At 36.1% G+C, this 22,513-nt stretch overlaps 1 protein-coding gene across 3 annotated transcripts in view; it reads left to right on the forward strand.

Moving 5' to 3' along the window:
- DYNC2H1 (dynein cytoplasmic 2 heavy chain 1) overlaps positions 1 to 22,513 on the forward strand; it is a 192,062-nt gene that overhangs the window by 100,709 nt on the left and 68,840 nt on the right. For all 3 annotated transcript variants that reach the window (XR_012658746.1, XM_075081964.1, XM_075081974.1), the window contains 7 exons: positions 1,267 to 1,339; positions 6,965 to 7,125; positions 11,720 to 11,845; positions 14,658 to 14,768; positions 16,814 to 16,969; positions 18,984 to 19,059; positions 21,141 to 21,352. Coding sequence is in view for 2 of the 3 variants with exons in the window: in XM_075081964.1 (XP_074938065.1) it covers positions 1,267 to 1,339; positions 6,965 to 7,125; positions 11,720 to 11,845; positions 14,658 to 14,768; positions 16,814 to 16,969; positions 18,984 to 19,059; positions 21,141 to 21,352 (915 nt within the window). In the remaining variant the exon portion in view is untranslated. The remainder of the gene's footprint in view (positions 1 to 1,266; positions 1,340 to 6,964; positions 7,126 to 11,719; positions 11,846 to 14,657; positions 14,769 to 16,813; positions 16,970 to 18,983; positions 19,060 to 21,140; positions 21,353 to 22,513) is intronic.

Consider the following 22,513-nt stretch of genomic DNA (forward strand, 5'->3'; position numbering starts at 1 on the left):
GCCCATCCAAAAAAGAGATGAGGTATTAGACAATGTAGTTTCATGCAGGTTGGCTCTTAGGGGCTCTCTCTTTGGAGTTGTTCTGGAGGAGGAGAATTTCTAAATTAACGTGCATGGAATTTAGGAACAAACAATTTTGCAAAGGAATTTGTCTGAGTCAGGTTTGATTTGATGAAATGCAGAAGTGCAATTCTTATGTGTGCAATGTGTTGTCATAAAAGTTCTGCATTTATAGGAAAATAAATCTGGAATGACCAGCATATTATGTATCTAGTTCCTTGTATAGAAAATATTAAGAATGTTTCTGTTGGTGAAATATACTTAAGCTACCTGGTTAGATTTATACTCATATAACTCATAAGTTAGTTTCTTTCGAACTGTAAAACTTAAAAATAGTGCAGTAACACAGTGTAATCCCAAGCTTAAAAAGTAGTACTTTCTTAAAAATTTAATGAAGTTAAACTTTTCTTCCAAAACTAACAAGATATTCCAGACTTGGAAAATAGAATGTGATGTGGCTTTCAGGGCTGCAAGTAACGGGGTAGAAGAAGGGGTGGTGATTTTTAACAAATCGTTTCTACAAAGGTTACATTAGTTGCCTGCAGTTGCCTGTGCTGCACATTTGCAGGAAGTTAACTGAAAAAGAGTTTCCCCACCAGCTTGGTGGGGAAACTGTTACTTTAATGTGCATCTGAACTGATTAGCTGTTCATGTTCTATAGTCTTCTGAAGAACACTAAAAGCATCTGCATAACTGGGAGGTCTGAATGTCAGAATGTCTCAGAAAAAAAAGTTAGATGTAAAACTCTAAAGGTGTTCCTAAACAGGGGAATTCTTTCAAAACTGATTATTTTACTCTATTACTGCACTGAAAACAGAAACATTAGTATCTAGTAGGGCGTAACTGCATAAATACATGTATAGAATTTAGATTACCAGTATAAAGCTGTGTTTGCTTTCTGTCACTCTAGCTACTCACATAGCTCCTTTTTTTCTAAAACACTGTAGGAATAGTTCCAGCTTACGAATAAACATTAGATGTAGATTTATCTTCTGATTCATTTAACAGGACAAGCTACTTACAAAAGAACAATTACATTAGATGATCTTGGAAAGTAATGATCAGATAGTTCTATATATTCAGAGAATATAACTTTTTTCTAAAGAGAAGCTTAAAGAATTCAGCCTTCTAAGAAAAGTTTTGCTTTTTAAGTTGTCACAATACACTTTTATAAACTCATCTCACCTGAATATATTTTATTTTAAGGTACTTGTGGTCCAGGCTGTCAGACCAGACAGGCTACAGAGTGCCATGGCTCTTTTTGCATGTAAAACTCTGGGTAAGTTAATTTTTCATCAGGGTGTTTCCACACAACAATTAAATAATTTCTTTTGTCCTATGTTTCGCTTTTATTTTCTAGTTCTTATAGAATCCCTAAGTTTTAGGATTTGAAAATGTGCTGTAAATGGATTTGCTGATTTTTTGCTTGTAAAGCATTGTTAAAAAGTGCTTTAAAATGGTTCGGTTTATGCTGCATAGTGATTTAAAATATCATGAAAGATCTGTCAGATTCTTTTAATTAATTCTTGAACACTGGAGTAATTAAGAAAGGAGGATAGCTGGTTTTCTGTAAGTTTCATACTGCAGCGTTTTCCTAAAGACACAAGTTTTCCAAAAAGATTATTTAATTTAATGTCATTTACCATTTAAAAACCATTAGGTTTGAGATTTTTGTAAGTTGGATCTCAAAAGATTGTTTCATATTTTCAGTCATTTTTGTCAGTCTCTTGGACTACAATACATTTTTTACTGTCTGTTTAGAGATAAACATGATTTAGAGTGATTCAATACTATGATTCAATGCTGTGTTCTAGTCTGTTTCCTCTATGAGGTCTATCGTATCCAAAGTTTAGGTCTTATATTCCGAATAATCTAAATATAGCAGTACAGCACACCAAAGCCATCCTTCAGTTTTTAGTAGTTAATGACAATACGCACATGGAAGATGAATTAAGAGTGTCTCATTGGAGTGGGCACTAGTTTTAAAAATTGCCTTCTGCGTTACGTACGGAAAAGGCAGAATTTGTTGGTTTTAATATGATACAGTGTCAGTACAGAAGTGGGATTAACAGAAGGGAAAGGATGTAGATTGTAAAGACCTTAAATATAAGTGGCAAAGGCTGTTTTTAACATGTTAGAAAATGAACCTGGAAGGTTGACTCATAGGCTACCAAGGTAATATGGCTGGAATTACATTTCCAGTACTTGTAAAGATCTGCAGTTTGAATAAAGGGTAGTTTTGCATGATAATGCAATAGATGAGTTATATATAAAAAACAATGGCTACGGTAGTTTTAAGTTCTTGAAATATGTGTCTTTTGTTATTAGTATAAGATTAGGTAGGAGTTGAGGTTTCTGATTCTTACATTTTTAATGGCATTTGTGTGAGATTTTGTTTATTTCACTCCCTCTTTATGCACTGTCTGTGGGCAGTATTTGTTGGTCAAAATTCATTCCATGTCTGCCACCAAGGCCAGTATTTTCAGGAGTAAGGTTAGCCTGCTCTGTCAAATATTATTAGTACATAGAGAGGGTACTTTCATCATGGTGAGTGTACAGGTCCCACTGTGACAATGTCCCTGCCCGTTGGAATCAAATGAGAATGCGATCTGAAGTATGTGTGTCTCAAAGCCCAGGAGACCTGAATTCAGAGTAAGTTTATTCACGCACTTAGGTCTTCCAAATCTCAATGTGTTACATAAATTAGTTAGGTCTATCTTGATACAAGTTCCTTGGAGGCGTTCCATAAGGGAATGTTTTTTGTTGAATGAAACTACAGTGTCACTGAGGAAGACAGAATAGCATTGACTCCATTTGTAGGCAAGGTTTCATCCACAGATTTTTCATGCATATCAGTGAGATTTTGAGATCATGTCATAAATCATGACTAGCGGTTTCCAACTAATAAAAGAAGTCATACTTGTATGAATGTTTTTCGTATTTTTTTCTATCATGTCTTTTTCAGGGACCTCGCCCTGAAACTTCTTAAACGAACTGCTTCACTTAGTTCAAAAGGGAGCCGTTAAGTTTCCAATCTCCTTTGGCTGTTTTCCTATGAGAAAAATGAGTTCCAAAAGAGCTGTAATAGCCTACAAGAAAGCCTTCCACTTCTGTTTTATCCAGATATGTTTTTTTTCCTTTTTTTCATCTTTTACATATATTTTTAAATTTGTGGATGAAGGGGGATTAAAATAATTTCTTTTGAAGATAAAGTTCATAAGGATTTTCTATAAATGTATTTTGTGGGCACCCAAAGTATGCTTATTTCTTTCTTTTACATGCTATACTGAAATGCACCATGTTAGCAAAAATCATATTGACAGTATACTCCCAAATCATTCAAATCACTCATAGCTGGTTTTTTTTCATATCTGCTTTAACTTAGCTTTTTGAGTCTGGCTACATCAGAAATAGTATTTAACGAGGCTTGATTTTAATTGCCTCCATTTTCATATCTTCAAAAAAGCAGTAGAGATACAGAGAAAGAAAATCAGTGCAGGCTAAATAAGTCTGTATTTTATTCCCACAGATCCATTTTCTATAAAGTAGACCAAGGCTGTCATGGTTATACTGCATCTAGGCCAAAACAAAATTACTTGTCGAAATAATAATTAAAAAAAAGCCTCTCCTGCTTTCTGTATTGGAACTGTGAATAGTAATAATATATTTACTAATATTTTTGTACATTGATCCTCTGTGTACAGATCACCAACAGAAGGAATTTTAACAAGAAATTCGAGTTAAAGTTCCAGCTGCTGTAAATTAGTTTAACTGCATTGACTTTAGTACAGAAGTTTTGTGAAAAGTTGTTCACTGATTTTATGGAAGCTTCATCAGTTTATACAAAATGTGAGGCTTGCATCTTGTGCCAAACTTTGTATTTATATGTCAGGTGTTTCTTTTTTCCCCTTTGATTTTCCCTTATACACACTTTAGACATTTTCTGAAAAGTTATTTGCTCTCACATATGCTTTTTCTTCTCATGTCAGGATGTCAGTTTGAATAGTAAGATTTAAGAATTTCTGTCAGAACCGAACATGGAGGTAGAAAAGCATGTCAGGAATTCCCAGTTTGAATGTGTAGTTATTATCTGGAATATGAATGCTTGTTGATTTACCCTGAAAACACTGGAGTCCTTTTTTTTCAGTTCTCTAAATGTAATCCTGGCTGTAGCTTTAATTCTAATGGCCAGGAATAGACAGGGCTGTACTGTAGTTTTCCTATGTTTCACTTCTGCTGAGCTTCCTTAAAACAAAAAGCAGTTTAGCATAGCTTTGCTTTTTCTAAACATCGTGTCCAAATTTCTAAAAGAACAAACTGTTTTATGGAAGAAAACTTACGCTGTATTAATTTTCTAAATGATGCACCTCAAGCGTGCTAGAGTATATTTGGCTAGGCAGTTACTCATTTACAATTGCACCTCTTTTAAGTTAACATCATTACGATACCTATGTAATTATAATAAGCTAAGTTACAGGTGTACACACATTTGTCTATTGCCCAGTCGTAGCTTTTTATTCTGTTCTTCAGTTAATGCAAGGCCAAGTGGCAGTCCCCAGTTAACACAGAGTTATATACAATATCAAAACTCCTAATCAATTAAGCTTCTCAGGAGTCTGCATGCCTTCTGCTTGCACTGCTAAAAATAATAATACAGCCAACAGTCTCTGGTTTACCTTGACTGTAGTATATTCCATGCACCTGTTTGTAGCAGGAAAGCAGTCTTAGAACAGGAACTTGAGAGTAAGTGGAGAGGTCTGTCTAGCATGTTACTGTCTTTGTCAATGGCAAATAATAAATGTCAAGGCAAGAGTATAAGAACATCACAAGCCTATAGTGAAACCTTTTGCAGTGACCAGTGTTTTATGGCTCCAGGGTTTCTCAACTGGAAGTAATAACACAGTGCTTAAAGACCCAATGGATTTTACTTCTATGACTTTGTATATCTGTTCCGCATTTCCATGTAATAACGACTATCTGCAGTATTGCATGATGTCCATTCCACGATGTTAATTAGTGGTCAGAAAGATCTCTGTCTGTTTTTTGTATCCTTGCTGCCTGTTGACTTCAATAGGTATTAGTCCTGTACCTCTCATAGGATTTGGAACAGTAGTGAAGATTTCCAAATTATTTTCTTCACTGAATTAGAAGTTAATAAAACTTAAAATTTAGCTTTCCAAGGCCTTACTTTTACTAAAATTTTGATCTAAAATTTGGTGTTAAGATTCAGTAGATCTTTATTACTTATGAAGATAGTGATTAAGTTCTAATAATGCTTTATGTAATGTTTTCATATTTATATTAAATTAATAAGAAAAAATTTATATTTTGATACTTCAACAGTGAAATATAGTTACAGTGAATACAACTCAGTGGAGAGAGATTTGATGAGATGAAACTTGTTTAATGTGCAAGACAGTGCTCAAATATCAGAATGCCTCACAAGTACCTCTTCCTTGTGGTCCTCCAAACCAATCAAGTTTCTTTTCTTTTCTTAGCTAATTTGTCTGTTTTCTTTCTTTCTCCCCTCCCTGCCAATAGCTTAGCTATTTCCATTTATTATGTTAATGAAGGGGATGTTAAATCTGGATAAGCCTGTATTTGTGAAAAATGTTACTATAATCTCAGTTTGGAGGAATGACTTGAAAGCTAGTATGCTGGGCCACTTTCATTCAAGCTGTAAGCTTTTTTAGGCCTTCTGAAAATGCATCCAAATTTGGCTGATACAGGATTCGCTGAGAAAAAACTTGTAGATGTTTGTCAGACATTTTTGAGATTCTGACAGTTAAGTGTCCCTGAAGAGTCTTACTCACCGAGCATGCTTCAGTCCAGCACTGGACATCCCTGCTTTAATTTCAGTGTTATTTTATGGATCTTCTACGGTTTAGGGCTTATTGGGAGTGAGCAGCAGAACTCCTCAAGGGTGCTGCCCATGTCAATCGCCTTATGGCCTCAGTTTATATATTTGTCTCTGCTTATATTACCTCTACACGCCTAATGAATGTCAAATGAAAATATTTTCCAATATTTGTCCTATTTAATTAATTTTTTAAAGCATTTTGATTGATAGTAATTTTTAATGTTTGGCTTCATCTGTCAGAGTCTCTGTACAGATACATGCAGAGAAGCCAGTTCTCATACTAACCTTTGCCAACCTAACCTGTGACATTCAAATTATACCGTATTCTGTGTGGAGATAATAACTCAAGACTGAAAGCAGACTATGCCCTCAAGGAAATGTGATTCAATCTTTTAGCAGGTGTGGCATAGATGTAACTGATTTGGGCTCTTCTGTCTTGCTTTATGTTGTGATTTCCTATTGCACCTTACATGTCGCTGTTTTAAGTACCAGTATAAAGATGCATTGAAAATATGTGGTTAACAGTTTTTAAGTTTATGATACACTTACACACATAGTTTTGGGCTCGTGTATAATGCCTTGCCTATACAAGATTAACATTCTAAACATTTAAGTTGTATATTAAAGCAAACAATAGACTAAAGTAATTGTAGTACCAAGGACTGTGTAAAGTCAAAGTCTTTTGGGACAATACAGGAGACAATTTCTGCATGTAGACATAAAGACTGCAATTAGTTTTAGCAAATAGCATAGCTTCTCATATTCTTGTATTCCAGATCTTTCTGTATGTTTTCTTGAAGACTACACTCTAAATAGAGACTGCTGTTTATATCTGTCAAGCTGGAAGTCCAGGCACCACTTTGGTGCTTGTGTCTTTTTCTTATCCACGTGGGGTGCCTTCTACATGCATATTGTAAGGATTATTTTCCCATCATAGGATGAGTTTTATGCTTTGTATTGAACAAAACTTTGAAAGCCACATGACCTCTAAAGAGCACTCCGTACTGTGTAGTCACTTTATTTCCATAATCATTCTAATTACAGGAATAAAAGAATTATCTCCATCACCTCTGAATTTGAAACGTCTTTATAAAGAAACTCTGGAAATTGAGCCTATTTTGATAATTATTTCTCCTGGTGCTGATCCTTCTCAAGAGTTGCAAGAGCTTGCAAGTGTTGAAAGAAATACTGAGTGCTACCATCAGGTCAGTCTTTGATAAACATAATGATTAAAAACCACAATGTGTAAAATTTTACAGTAGTAGTATCTGGTTTACCTTGGGTTTTAAGGAAGTTAGTTTGTAAAAGCGTAGTTTGGTGCCTATGTTAGTTATTCCCACCTATCTTTTCACTAACTTCTGATTTCACTGTCAAAATGGGGTGGAGAAGAGAACACAATTAGTGATCCCCACCGAAGCAGAAACCACCCAAGAGACGTTCCTTCAACTTGCAGAAGGTAAAAATGAGAAGATAGATGGAAAAGAATAAAAGAAGCTGTTAATTGTTATGCATTCTGGAACATTACATTTTTTAGTGGGGAATAACTGAAATATGAACAAAACCCACTGAAAACTCGATTTCATATTTTCCTCTGCTTATAGAACTTGCATATTTCTTTCTTCAACAGAAAACATAAATCAGATATTCAGTGTTTGTGAATACTTTGGTATGTTGTGAAATTCTGTAAAATATTTTGAGAAGTTTTACAAGTAAATTTTAACCAATTAATTTTTGATGGGAGTTCCTGAACAGAACACTTATATTTAAAGTCTTTTTAAAAAATTGATTAAGATCAACCATGTGGGAAATCCTCAGATTTCAGGAACAGGCATACAACACCAAAATTATTTGCCCAGACAATATAGCAGTTGGTTTTTGTCATGGTATACAACTTCATTACTGTTTTCATTCAATGCAAGACTCAGCTGGGTAAAGATAATTCCCCTTGAGCAGACTTTAATCAGGAATTGTACTGTTAATAAATCACTTTGTTTTCTGTATCTGTTTCAAAATTGGATCTATACCGAGATGTTGAAAACAATTTTTCTTTTTTTAAAAAGAAATTTACTGTAGCTGTTCAATTCATAGAATTTGAAGGGTCTTCTGGAGATCATCTACTTCAATGCCCTGCTCGGGATGGGGAGGTCCCCCCTCCAAGGATGGAGATCCCACAATATCTCTGGGCAACTAGTTTCCAGTATTTGACCACTCTCACAGGAGGATGTTTTTCCTAATATCAAATCAGTATTTCCCATGTTCCAACTTGTGTGCATTGACTCATGTCCTATCACCATGTGCCTCTGAAAGAGTCTGGCTCTATCTTCTCTGCATTCTTCAATCAGGCAGTTTCAGACAGCAAGAAGGTCTCCTGATTGCTTGGCTAAAAAAACCCTGCACAGTGTGCCCTGACCGTGCTGGTGGTCTGTTCTGGAGTCACTTCAGTATAAGCATGTATGTCTTGTGCTGGGGAGCCCAAAACTGGACACAGTACTCCAGATGTGGTCTCACAAGTTCCAAAGAAAGGGAAAGGATCATTTCACTGGACTTGCTGACTGCTTTTACTAATACAGCCCATTATGGGATTGGCCTTTGTTGCAAGGGCCCATTGTTGACTCATTCAGTTTGTTGTCCCCTAGGGCTTCCTTTTCTTCAAAGCTGGTTCCTAGGCATTCCCCAGCCTGTGCTGCTGCATGGGGTAATTCCATCCGAGGTGTAGGACTTTGCATTTGCCTTGTTGAACTTCATGAACTGCCAACCTGTTTCGCTAGCCTGTTGAGGTCCATCTGAGTATCCATCCAGCCTTCCAGTGTATCGGTTGCTCGCCCTTCACTTCACCCCCCTTGGTGTTATCCATTAGCTTTCTGAGAGTGCACCCAATCACATAACCCAGGTCACTGATGAAGACATTAATCAGTATTTGTCCAAGTAGTGATCTCCTGAGTATACCACTAGTTACGGGCTCCCAGCTGGACTTTGCACCACTGACCATTGTGTGAGCCCAGCAGACCACCCGTTTTTCTGCCTATCCTATTTTTCACTTTTCCAGCCCATATTTCTCCATTTTGGTGATAAGGAAGATATGGGAGGCTGTCAAAAGCCTTACTAAAGCCAAGGTATACAACATTTACTGTCACCCCCTTGTCCACAGTGGCAGTCATCATAGGAAACAATGAAGTCAATCAGGCATGACTTGCCATTGGTAAATCTATATTGGCTGCTCCTTATCACCTCTGTGTTCTTCGTGTATTTAGAAATGGCTTCTAAGAGGACTTGCTCCATTACCTTCCAAGGACTGAGTGGAGGCTGACCAACCTGCAATTACCTAGATCTTTCTCCTCCTTGCCCTTCTTGAAGATAAATGTGACATTTTCCTTTTTCATCAGGAAACACTCCAGATCAATATAACCTTTTGAAGATGAGAGCAAGAAGTGACATTAGCTGGCCCCCCCAGCACTCTTGGATGCATCCCATCTCATCCTGTGGATTTTTTTTATTTCTAAGTGTGTTGAGGATTCCTAAATCTCTCTGTCTCTACTGTGGGTATTGCTTCACCCCTGTTTGTAGGTTTGGGAGACCTGGGAGGCCTGAGAACAAGGCTTAGCAGTGAAACCTCAGACTAAAAGGGCATTGAGTACCTCAGCTGAATGTACTGTGTCACTGTGTGCCTTGCCCACCAAGCAATGGGCTCACAGCTCTCCTTGGCTTTCACTGGCTGACAGGAATCTTAACAGAACTCAAGAAATGAAAAGTCCTGCCACTGGGAAGGAAGAAACCCTTGCAGTGATACAGGCAATGGTTTGACTGGCTAGGGAGGACCTCTGTTGAAAAGGACTGGAAGGTTTTTGTAGATGACAAGCTGGATATGAGCCAGCACTGTGCCCTGCCAGCAGAGAAGTCTTTGTGATGACCTAACAACAGCATTTCAATACCTACTGAGAAAATAGACCCAGACTCTTTGCAGTCAGGCATGGTGGAAAGAAGCAATGGGCATAAATGATGATGAGACAGGTTACAACTGCATGTAAGGAGAAACTTTTTCACCATGAGGACAGTCAAACAGATTTCCCAGTGCAGTCACCATCCTTGGAGGTTCCCAAGAGTCCACTGGACAAAGCCCTTGGCTCCTGGTCTGGTCTTTCATAGCTGGCCCTACTTTGAGCAGGAGGTTGAGACCTTCCAGGATCCATTCCAACTTAAATTATTCTATGACCCAAGTGGTTTTCTGATATTCCTAATACAAAGTACCAATATGCTTTATACCTCTCTGTACAGCGTTATTTCCTTCTGTCCTTTGAAATATTCAGGGGAGGCAAGTTGTTATCTAGCTGATCACTGGTTAGCATAGAAATGGAAAATGTCAAGTTCAAGGTTGCTTTTAAATAGTCCTTGAAATAGTGCCTTTTCTGGAATGTGCACTGATGTAATGTATTTTTCCCATCAAATTGTAAAGATTTAGATCCTACTGCCAGCTTATCTAGCTGTGAATGTTTCAGGATGCATATTTCTTGCTCTGCCACGTGACTTTTTGTGTTTATCTCTAAATATCCATTATATGTTGGACTTTTAAAATGTAACAATGTATGGTATTTGATTAAGGAGTGGTACTCAAAGCTCAGTCATCTGAAAGATGTCCTACTAATGAGCATATTTTGTTAGTATTTTTTCCTGCATTTTCTCATGCAATTTCAATAGAACATAGAAGATCAGAATTTTCTTCTCTGTTGAATAATTTCTCATATGGGATAAAGAACAGACCACTAAATGTGTGTGGTGTACTACCATATTGTTTGGTGACTTTCAGTTATCTTCTTTTGGCTATTTTAAATTATTTCAATACATTATACTCAGTTTTATTTAGGCAGAGGATATCCCTGTATCATCATGTAAAGCTAAGGCCCCAAGTTTCTTTGATTCAGTACAATTTTAGTATAAAAAGACAGGATCAATTTCCTCTTGAGGGATATTTGATGAAGTCATAATAATTACAATAGTTCTAGTTCACTATAGCAGTAACGCCAAGGCAAGACTTTTCAGATTGGCTAAGACCACTTTCTTTTCAACCTGTTTGGTTCAGGGTTTTCGTTCTGTATAGCTTCCAATTAGATTCTAAGGGAGAGCTGAGGTGAATGTACTCCACAGCTAGTTTAACATCAATTGTTGCAGTAATTGTGCCACAGAAAAGTCCTTTATTTTCAGTTTTCACTTACTTATCTGAAAACTCAATTTTGGATCTTTGTATTTTCATTTGAAGATCCAAATTTATTTTAGCAGCAATATAGTACTATAAAAAAAATGAAGTAAAGACTGTTAAGCTATTCATGTTTCCCAGCAAGAAAGCAAGGAGCCTTAGTGTTTCAGTCATCTCAGTATGAAACTGAGTGTTTCTCTTCAAAGGCAGTACAGCTAACTTACAGTCAAAAGAAAATTCATTCTAATTTATCTCTTGTTTTTATTGTATCAGCACTTCTGCAGTAATACAGTTCAGTCAGTGATACTTAAATTACTTTTTGAGTTCCCAGGGAATACCATCACTGTCACCAAATGATGTATGGTTTTTTCCATAAAAAGACTAGGTAATGATGTTTCTTAAGAAACTCTGGTTATATAAGTTGTAATGAAAAAGCTACATTTTCATTATCTTTTCCCTACTTTAATAGCCTATCACTTTAGAGAAAATTCTGGCTATCTTTAGCACACCTTCTTTTTTACATATGCTGTCGAACTCGGAAACACAATTTTGTATTTAGCTGATAAATGAGGTGTGATAAATTCCTGATAGAATTGTGTCTTTCATTTCAGATTGCAATGGGTCAAGGCCAAGCTGACCTGGCTATTCAAACTTTAAAACAATGTGCACATAATGGAGAATGGCTGTGTTTAAAGAACCTGCATCTTGTTACATCTTGGCTTCCTGTATTGGAAAAGGTGAGGGTAGCTAGAGAAGAATGTATTGGAAACTAGACAAAATTAGTATGCAACATTTCTGAAGCATTTCAGGCATTTGCATGGTGATGTTTAAAATTACAACAATTAAAAAATAAACCTTTGCAGTTTTCTCACTCATGAGTAAGGTGAAATGCTTCAGATCTAAGCAGCTCCTTCCTTTGTGTGAGTGCTTTAATTTTCATAAAATGTAGAGTATTTCTGCCACAATGAGTGAACAAATGACCCTGTTAGGACTTCCGGTACTTTATAGGATACTACCCATGCTTGCTGAACTCTGAATCTATGTATGCTTAATTTTTTCTTTTATGGTTCTAGGACTTTTTTTTAATTAGTTCTTTTATGTTAAGGGTAGTTTGTGTCTGAGTTACCAAAATTTGAAACTGAAATGTCCAGTGTTTTCTAGAAACACACTCCTACTTATGGCATGTAAAATCATTAACTTGCTAACTAGATCAAAATCACTTTACGTGTATGTCACTGTGAAATCCATGAAACAAACTAATTCAAAAGGGGAAGGCAAAGCAAAATAACGCTGATATGTATAATCTAGTCTAAATATGACAGTAACAGTAAAGAAGTGTTTGTAAGCCTCTTACTAATTATAAAATTTCAGATTTTGTAAGTATTTCAATTTGGATATGTGTAAGAAGTTTCTTATTTTCTCCACAAAAATATAATAATGAAACATAAGCCGTTCAGCCTTGCCTCCGTCCCCAGAAAGGTGATAGAGCAGTTCATCCTGGAGGTCATGTCCAGGCATGTAGAGGATAAGAAGGTTATCAGAAACAGTCAACATGGCTTCACCAAGGGGAGGTCACGCTTGACCAATAGGATAGCCTTCTATGATAGTGTGACTTGCTGGCTCGATGAAGGGATAGCAGTGGATGTTGTCTATCTCGAGTTCAGTAAGGCATTCGACACTGTCTCCCATAGCATCCTCACAGGCAAGCTAAGGAAGTGTGGGTTGGATGAGTGGAGAGTGAGGTGGACAGAGAACTGGCTCAACAACAGAACTCAGAGGGTAGTGATCAACGGGGCAGAGTCTGGTTGGAGGCCTGTCACTAGTGGTGTTCCCCAGGGGTCTGTGCTGGGTCCAGTCCTGTTTAATTTATTCATCAATGACGTGGATGAAGGGATAGAGTGTAACCTCAGCAAGTTCGCTGATGACACCAAGCTGGGAAGAGTGGCTGATATGCTGGAAGGTAGTGCTCCCACCCAGCGAGACCTGGACAGGCTGGAGAGCTGGGCCAAGGGGAACCTGATGAAATTCAACAAAAGCAAGTGCAGGGTCCTGCACCTGGGGAGGAACAACCCCAGCCACCAGTACAGGTTGCGGGGTTGACCTGCTGGAAAGTGGGTCTGATGAAAAAGACCTTGGAGTGCTGGTGGACAGCAGCTAGACCATGAGCCAGCACTGTGCCCTTGTGACCAAGAAGGCCAATGGTGTCCTGGGCTGCATTAAAAGGATTGTGGCCAGCAGGTCAAGAGAGGTTATCCTCCCCCTCTACTCTGCCCTAGTGAGACCACATTTGGAGTACTGTGTCCACTTTTGAGCCCCCCAGTTTAAGAATGATGTGGAAGTGCTTGAGCAAGTCCAGCGGAGAGCTACCAAGACGTTCAGGGGACTGGAGCATCACCCATTTGAGGAAAGTCTGAAAGAGTTGGGTTTGTTTAGCCTGGAGAAGAGAAGACTGAGGGGGGATTTCATAAATACCTATAAATATCTAAAGGGTGGATGTCAGGATGATGGGACTAGGCTCTTTTCATTAGTCCCCAATGGCAGGACAAGGGGCCATGGGCACAAGTTGGAACACAGGAAGTTCAACCTAAACTTGAGAAAACACTTATTTCCTGTGAGGGTGCCAGAGCAGTGGAACAGGCTGCCCAGGGAGGCTGTGGAGTCTCCTTCCCTGGAGACATTCAAAATCCACCTGGATGCGTTCCTGTGCCCCTTGCTCTGGGTGTGCCTGCTTAAGCAGGGGATTAGACAAGATGATCTCCAGAGGTTCCTTCCAACCCTACCATTCTGTGATTCTGTGATAATTATATTTTAGAGTATGTCAAAATGAATGGATTGCAAGAAAATCTGTTAGATTTTTTTGAGCTATATTTCTTCCAAGACACATAAACAAAGCTGTTGACATTCGTCTCAAACAACTTCGGTAGCTTCAGTGGAAAATATGTCTGTTTCAGATGCACGTAAAGCACCAGCAGTAAGTTTTCATACATTCTATAATTACATATTTTTTTGTGAAGCCTTTGTATTTGAAATAGCATTTGACAATATTTATTCTCTTAGAACTCAATTTCCCTATCTTCATTTTGTTGTGAATCATGATATGTGAAGTGTGCATACAAGAAACACTTGACGAAAAAGAAATTAATATAGCTAAACAGTTGTTGAAAGTCATCGAGATCAGCTGTTGATATGCAGCCCACATTCTAATCCTTCATCTTTTGAGATGTAGCCTTTTGGTGTTTTTTTACTTAAAAGAACTAAGGAACTACTATATGTTTTTATGCTCTGAATTTAGGATCTGTGAGGGAGTGGCAAATATTTTAACAATGCTAGGATGAACTTTGAACTTTAGCATGGCAGACATATAGAATGTGTGGAGTCAAGGCATCTTGAAAAATGGTTTTTAAAATAATCTTACTTATAAAAACAAATAAAAATGTTTAATCAAGCCTAACTTTCTAATTTAGAATATTATATTTTTTAAAATACTGTTCCATACATTAAAAAAAACCAAAACAAACCCTAATTCAATATATAACATCTCTTTCATAGGAACTGAATACATTACAGCCTCAACCAAACTTCCGCCTTTGGCTCACTACTGAAGTTCATCCAAACTTTACTCCGATTTTGCTTCAGTCAAGTCTGAAAATAACTTATGAAGTAAGATCTGTTTGGAAAACTTTTATTGCATGTTTTCAAAGAATGGCGTTTGATATATAGTAAGCTATATGTTTAGATAGACTAAAGTTTGGATAATGTGGACTATTTTCATAACTGGTTTTGCCTTATTTTTCAATTAGATGTAATTAAAAAAATTCTATGAATTTACCTTGAAATATTTTTAATGATAATTTATTAAGTATATGTGGAAATTTGCAGAAGCTGTGCTTTAAAATGAAGGTTTGTAAAATTTATTTCTAGATGTTTTTTCCACTTGAAAGTCTGAACAGAAAGTGTTTGTTTTGTTTTGAGCTCCAAATTCTTTCATGCATTTAATCAGTGTTTCTTAAAAGGAAAAACCTTCACAGGTGCTGGGATGTGGATGAAAACCAAGGAATTGCTCCTTTGTGAATGTACTCATCTGAAGATCATAGAATCACGCTTCCTTTTCCTTGGTTTTCTTTTTGGCCCCATATCTTTAGTAGATTAGACCCTTTTAATAAAAATGTCTCTCCTCCCATACAGCAGAATGTAGAGTTAAAGGCCTATACTAAAAATTGAGAGCTTGCTTTCAGAATAGATCAACTGTATGGTAAGGAATAACTGGGACTGTGCTCCTCCAACTTGTTGTGAAGTGCTCTAATCATTTATGCACTTATGCATTAATGTGCATTATGGAAATCATAGATAGGGGTGCTACTAACTCTTCTATTGGTTATAGAGTGTGGAGATGTTGCCTGCAGCTAAACCAAGAAGCTCTGACGTTTTAAAGTCCAATGTTGTTGACTTTCAACAGCCAAAAATGTTACACTTTTATATTGACTGCAGGTATTTTTAAACTTCTGGGTTACCTTCCTCCTTCTGTTGAGGTCTTCAGTGGTACAGAAGCTACAGAACTGTATAGGATTGTCACGTTTCTTTTCATCTAGCTTCTTGAAGTTACTGATCATACTGTCTTTGGAATAATTGGAATTTCACACTGATGCAGTGCTCTAAATCCTTTTGTTAGCTTTTTTTTTTCATTTACAGTAATCATATTGTTAGCACAAAAGGGTAATTATTGCAGATGACTTGACTAGTAATATTTGACTATTATAAGGTTGTGGTATGACCCTTAACTGTTACCAATCAAGATGTAGATAATTTAAAATAAAATCATCAATTGACTACAATATTTTGCAATTATTTGCCACAAGAGTGCATATGCAACTTTTGCAACTGTGGTAATTTTATGGAAACATTAACAAACATTATTTTTCAAAAGAAAGAACATCTTAGAAATATATAATTATATATAATTTACTTATTTTATATTTATTATAAATATATAAATATGAATTCTTAAACATGTCAGGTTGACAGCTGGACTTGATGATCTTAGAGTTCTTTTCCAACTTTAGTGATTCTATGATTCTATGAAAATATAATTTAAATCTTCAAAATTTGTGTCTGCCTTCACACTTGCAAATAATTTGAAAATGGCTGGGTATCTAATACATTGTTCTTACTTTTAAGCGCTGTAATCTTTCTTATTATATACACTTTAACTGCAGTTATTTCTGCTGGTTGTGAACACTACCTAACACTAAATCGGAGAACTGGCATTTTATCATACATATCTGTATGCTAACTAACAGAGTGTGGTGCTGGCATAAGGCGAGCTGGCTCTGTTCGCAGAAATGGTAGTTGGTAGTTGAGCTTGTATAAACAGAAGAATGTTCTTGTTCTTGAAAAAATCAAATTTGCTTTTAAGCTTACATATTTTGATAGAGTAGTATTCTTTCACTGAGTTCTTTTAGAATAGTTCTATCAGTTGGTCCTGGTTACAACTGCAATATGTTTAAGTTGTTTAAGCTGTTTGCAGTATAAGATCATTCTGTTGTTAGGCCTTTTATTACAAGCGGATCTTTTTCTTGTTAAATTTTGTTTTAATAAGTACTGTTTGTAATTGCATTAAGTTATAAATTGTAAGTTAGAATTTAAGAAAATAGTGCATAAAAGTATCAGGTTTTCTGTCTAGAACAGTGTTTTTCCTTCCAATGCAGGCACCTCCAGGCCTCAAAAAGAATCTCTTGCGAACCTATGAATCTTGGACAGCGGACCAAATTAATAAAAAGGGAAATTTGTCTCGAGCGCATTCTCTCTTTTGTTTAGCATGGTTTCATGCTGTGTGCCAAGAAAGAAGAAATTATATTCCTCAGGTAATAAATTTTTTTGCCACCTTTCGAAAAATTTACTTCATCTATTAGCTTTTTATACTTGGAAGTATTTTTCATCACATATATGTTGGATCATGTTCAGAGATGAGTAAAACTTGGATACTGCTGGTGCCTGCCTTCATTATTGTCTCTAAATACATTGCCAAATGACATCTTGGTACCCTAAATCCCTGTCTCTTGGAAAATTCCTACTGCATGGATGGGGTTATTTTGTGATTTGTGTACTAACTGATACTGATGTAGGAGTGAGGTCCCATGGAAAAGATTCTGCAAATCCTCTTTGCTTGGGACAGGAAAAAAATGTTTTGGAAACATACACGATTGAATGGAAGACATGAGAAAAGAGACACTTTTGTGGGAACGAGGAGATGATATCGTCTACTTTTTCTGCACACAAACCCTGTTCAAGGACAAGGGAATTTACTCATTTGTTGTGAGGACTGTAATGGTCTTCAGAGGCTGTGATGTAGTTTTTCCTTAGATAAACTATTGTTTAAAGCAAACATTTCTTTCTGGTTGCAGATGCTTAAATTAAACAGAACAAAACCCCAACCAACAAATTTGTTTATTTTATTTGGACTAGTAGTGAAATTAACCTGTCTTCTAAAAGATTTGATCTGGTAGAGCCTGGAATGTTTGAGAGTTTTTTGCTAGTTTTGACTGTGATTTAGAAGGTTGTCTGCCTCTTGTAGTAACAGACTTTGAATATGGTGTTCAATAAGTAGTATAGGTAAAAATATTTGAAGCACTGACTGATACATGAACTCTCATTTGGCTTTCTTCAAATTCGTGTTCATTTACCGTCAGCTTCCCAAGCGACACAAGATAGGATTGCTGCTTTCTTCTTAATTCCGCTGTAACTGTGTTTGTCTCATGTGCAGACTTAGTGATGATTTTTTGTTTTGTTAAAGATTACTAGTTTCTAACATTGCTGGACTGCAATCCCAGCTACAAGCTCTTACATTTTATAATGAATTTCAGGTTGTTTTGGGTCTATGTGCAGATCTGTTAGAACAAACAAACAAACAAACAAAAAACCAACACCCAAAAACCCAAACAAACAGGAACACTGTTGGGAAACTGTAGCATGCTTCCAGTTTATGACCTTCAGAGTGATTGGCTGATAGCTTAACTGTGATCTGTGGAGCAGCTGCGGTCTTGCCCTGAGACTGTATCCATCTCACTGGATACGTGCATGTTATCTGACACATTTTCATCTTAAGTCTCACGTTCCTGTTCTTATGATATGATCCATATGCAAAGGTACAACCATAAGACGATACAGCAACAGGAGATGCATTTGTCATCTGGATTTCTTAAGTTGTGTGTCATATATCAATTTTTTGTATACTTACCCATTTACACTGAAAGGTTTTTCTGAGAACTATTTACACATTACACATTAATGCTATATAAAGTACTGAAGGGAGGTGCAAACTGAGAATGATTAAAATACGTATATGGCAGCCAGCGTTTTTTTCTGTAATAGTAGCAGTAATTGCTTTACTCATTAGATTTTTTTTTTTCTGTCGGTACAGAAGTGACATGAATTAAGGAGTCAGATGATACTAGTATAATGCAGACTGTGTTTGAAGAATCAGACCTATTTATTAAAATCCAAAGGAAACTGAAATGCAAAAAATCCCTCAGAAATAAAATCATAATTCAATGTGTGATCTAGTCACAGATGTCAGCAAGTTTTAGCTGAAGTAAATACTGTTAGAAAATAAAAGAATCTTAAGTTTACATTCCCCTTACTCAGTGAATTCTAGTTTGTGTAAGTATGTGAAACTAAATGCACTGGTAGAGCTGGGGTTTTTTCATACTACCTCTACTGAATGTTTCCAAAGGTGCACTTTAGAGGACATAGGCTGTATCTGTATTCACTCAGTATTAAGTAGTATACAGTATTCAGTAACCGCCTAATATTTGTATTTTACTTCACCATCATCATTCTGTGACTATATTTAATTCTTTGGATTTCTTTTAATCGTAGGGTTGGACCAAGTTTTATGAATTTTCTTTATCCGATCTCCGTGCTGGTTTTGACATTATTGATAGACTCTTTGAGGGTAAGTCACTTCTTAAAAAGAGACTTCTCTCCTCTGTAACATAATCCTTCTGGATGTCTCTCATTTTAAAGTTTTAGAATATTAAAAACTTTCATGGTGATTTTTATAAATTGGTTACTGTGCATGATTGTTTTGTTTGGAGTGGTGCCATTCTGTTTAAAAGCTTCTTTGAAGGTATTTAAATTTTGCATTTGAATCTTCATTGGAACATTTTCATAAATATGAACACATGACCAGGTAGTTAGGTAACTAAATCAGTACAGGAAGTAGTCTGACCCTGAATCAGCTGTGCTTAGGCTTTATCAGGCTTTTCTGGATATAGATCCAGATTCTGAGGCAATGTTTGTATTAGTAAACTGATAAGGGCTGAACACAGGCTTGAAAATATTCCATGATCAGGTTTATTTTTTCCCATATTTGGCTTAGGCAGACTGGAATTCTCGTAGGCAGTGACAAGGCATGGTTTGTCAGAAAGCAGAGCCTTTCCAATGGGCAGCAGGTAAGAGGTTACCTTATTTTAGGGCAAAAAAGGTTTAGATGTATGGAGACAAGCCACCTTGTGCCGCCTGACCTTAGGTTCAAGCAGGACCTGCCCCATTTTACCATTAGTAGAGATGTTGCATGAAGAGCTTTACCTTCCTACAACACTCAGATAAGAGTGGAGATGCTGCAAGGCTCATCACCAGTAAGCAAAGCTAGAAACACAGGGTGAATCAGAATCCCGTTTTTTGGAGGTTGGGTAAACAAATAATTTCTTGCTGCCAAGAACTATTCTGCTTAGCTTCTTGAGTTCAGAGGAATGAAAAGGAAATACATGAATGCCTGGAAGATGAAGTCTTCTGTCTCCATTCCTTCCCAGTGTGAGCTCCCACATATATTGAAAAAATGATTTGAATATGAAATGAATATAAATTAATTCTTCACATTGAAACTCACTGTTAGATAGAGCCCACTACATTGTTCTGTTAAGTAGCATAGTAATTTCTTAATATTAGTTAATATGAAAAAGGTAATATTTTAAACTCCTTGCATTTTAGATAGTTTCAAAGTAAAGTTGGGAACTGATATTGAGAGATGATTTATGATCATTGACTTAAATGAGAATTATGGATGATTAGTATTTCTGGAATTGGACCTTAGTTATACAGACTTGAAACATACAGTGATGCGAAGAGGTTGAATCATCAACTATCAATGATAATAATTAATTTAATCAATAACTGTTGCCTCGAAGACAACTTTTCTTACTAAGGAATGTTTGAAGTATTTGGAAACAACAGTTAGCACCAATAAAACGCTCCTTAAAGTAATTACTGTTCCTTTTTTCAAGGGGCTTTGAGAAGTACCTTTCTGATCAAGCTTTGACCTGCACATGAGAGCTATAATGTTTAAGTAGATCATTGTCCTGTGTAGTTATTTTGGACAACTGTGATAGAAGGGAGGGGAAATAAGTTATTTTGAACTTGTGGGATATAGCTAAGCCAGAATAATCTAATTGCAATGTCAGTCTGACAAGGAAACTAATAGTAGCATGCTTAGTTTTATGTGCTATGTTGTGTGATTTATAATGATTTATGGAGTACCTATCCTGGACCCCTTTGTGTTTGAAAGGTGACATTTCCAGTAATTTTCTTTCAAGCATGATCTGTTTTTGGTTCAATTAATCAGTTTATTTTATGAGATCAGATGGTACTGTGATACAAAATAGTGTATACAATTTTGAACAAGGGAAATTATTTATGACAAAGGAGCACATAATTAAAATTTAATAGCATAATTTCTGAAATGCATATAACCAGTTGGTTTATGTACAATAAAAAACATTTCAAGACTTAAGTAACATTTCTAATAACTCATTCTGAAACACAGTAAATGTTTGTTTTATCAATGACAAATATTTACAAACTCACTGAAGTTTCTGCAACTTTTAATATTTGGCAATACAGAAGAAAAGAAATTAGAAAGTCATTGTTTGATGTGTTTGCATTTTTTTATTTCACTTAAGAATGGCAATGACGGGAAGAAATGCTTATAATGCAATAATATCCATTGATACAAAACTAATATTAAGTAATTTATAGGTTCCAAAGATTTTCAGTGGGAATTTGTGCATGGATTGTTTGAAAATGCAATTTATGGAGGCCGTGTAGATAATTACTTCGATATGAGGGTTCTTCGGTCCTACTTGGAGCAGCTTTTCAATTCACGACTCATTGGCAGTTTAAATGCTAGAGGCAAGAAGATGACTAGTTTCCCATATTTGATCTCATTACCAAATTCCTGCAGTATTTTGGTAGGTATATACCTTCTATCACCTAATATAGAAACTAAAATAAGTTCTTTTCCATAATTACTCTTGGAAATAATTCCACAAAAACCCAGAATTACAATCCAAATGATACCTCCACTTATTTAAGACTTCTTTTGTGTGTAGCACTAATTCTTAAGTTATCAGAACTCTTCTGCTAGTCTGTTTGGTCAGTCTCCTTTTTTATGATATCTGTTTGGACTGTGGTGTAGAGCGCCATAGCTGTGAAGAACTGAGTAAAAGAAATTGGGTCAGTTTATGACAAAGAAGGATACCATTAAATTTTTATGTAACAGTATATTAACATAATAGCACTCTTGTTCAGACTGCTAAACATTCTTATAACTTCTGGATGAAATAGGAAAATCTAAATTTATCTCCTTATTTACAAAATATCTCAACATTCTGACATAATCTGCTAGCATACTGTGGAGGGTATATGACATTTTATTTGGAGGTAAAGATGGATTCTGATTCTCCCTTACTATTCCCTTAGTGTAAACAAGAGGGAATTCAACAGAGTCTAAACAACTGACCTCTCCCTATCCTTTCACATTCTATTGTTGTTACTATTATTAAGATTCACTTGCATTTTAATGTTGGACTACATATAAGGCCTTTAATATGAGCTGATGTAAATGGAATTATGCCAGTTAAGAGAAATTGCTGTCATTTGGCATTCTGTACCTTAGTTCTGACTGTTTAGGTTTTGGGCTTGTTTATCTTTTTGCTTTAAATAGGATGATTGTTTTCTATAGATGTGCTGAGTTAATATCATAAAGAGGGGAGGAATAAACAACCCAGACTGGTCTGTATTCTTGTAGATAATATGATGAAATATATGAACCTTTCTTCTTGCCTGCACTGCATGTAATATCTCTCAATTTCTTATATGATTATTTATCTGAGAGTTTATACTTTCATGTCTTAAATATTTTTCTGCTAGCAGTTTTGGTTAGTGGAACACTAATAATAAAGCTAAGTATGAGTACTTAATTGGAATAATATCTTGTACTAAATAATGTTCTCTCAGTGTTTGGTGTAGGTCTGCTGCTGTTATCTCTGAAGTGACATTCCATGTCAAAGTAAATCATGCTCATCTAGGACATGCTCCTGCAAGCAAAGGACAAAATGCACATGATATAA

Source organism: Phalacrocorax aristotelis, chromosome 1 (genome assembly GCF_949628215.1).
Source record: "Phalacrocorax aristotelis chromosome 1, bGulAri2.1, whole genome shotgun sequence".
Lineage (NCBI taxonomy): Eukaryota > Metazoa > Chordata > Aves > Suliformes > Phalacrocoracidae > Phalacrocorax > Phalacrocorax aristotelis.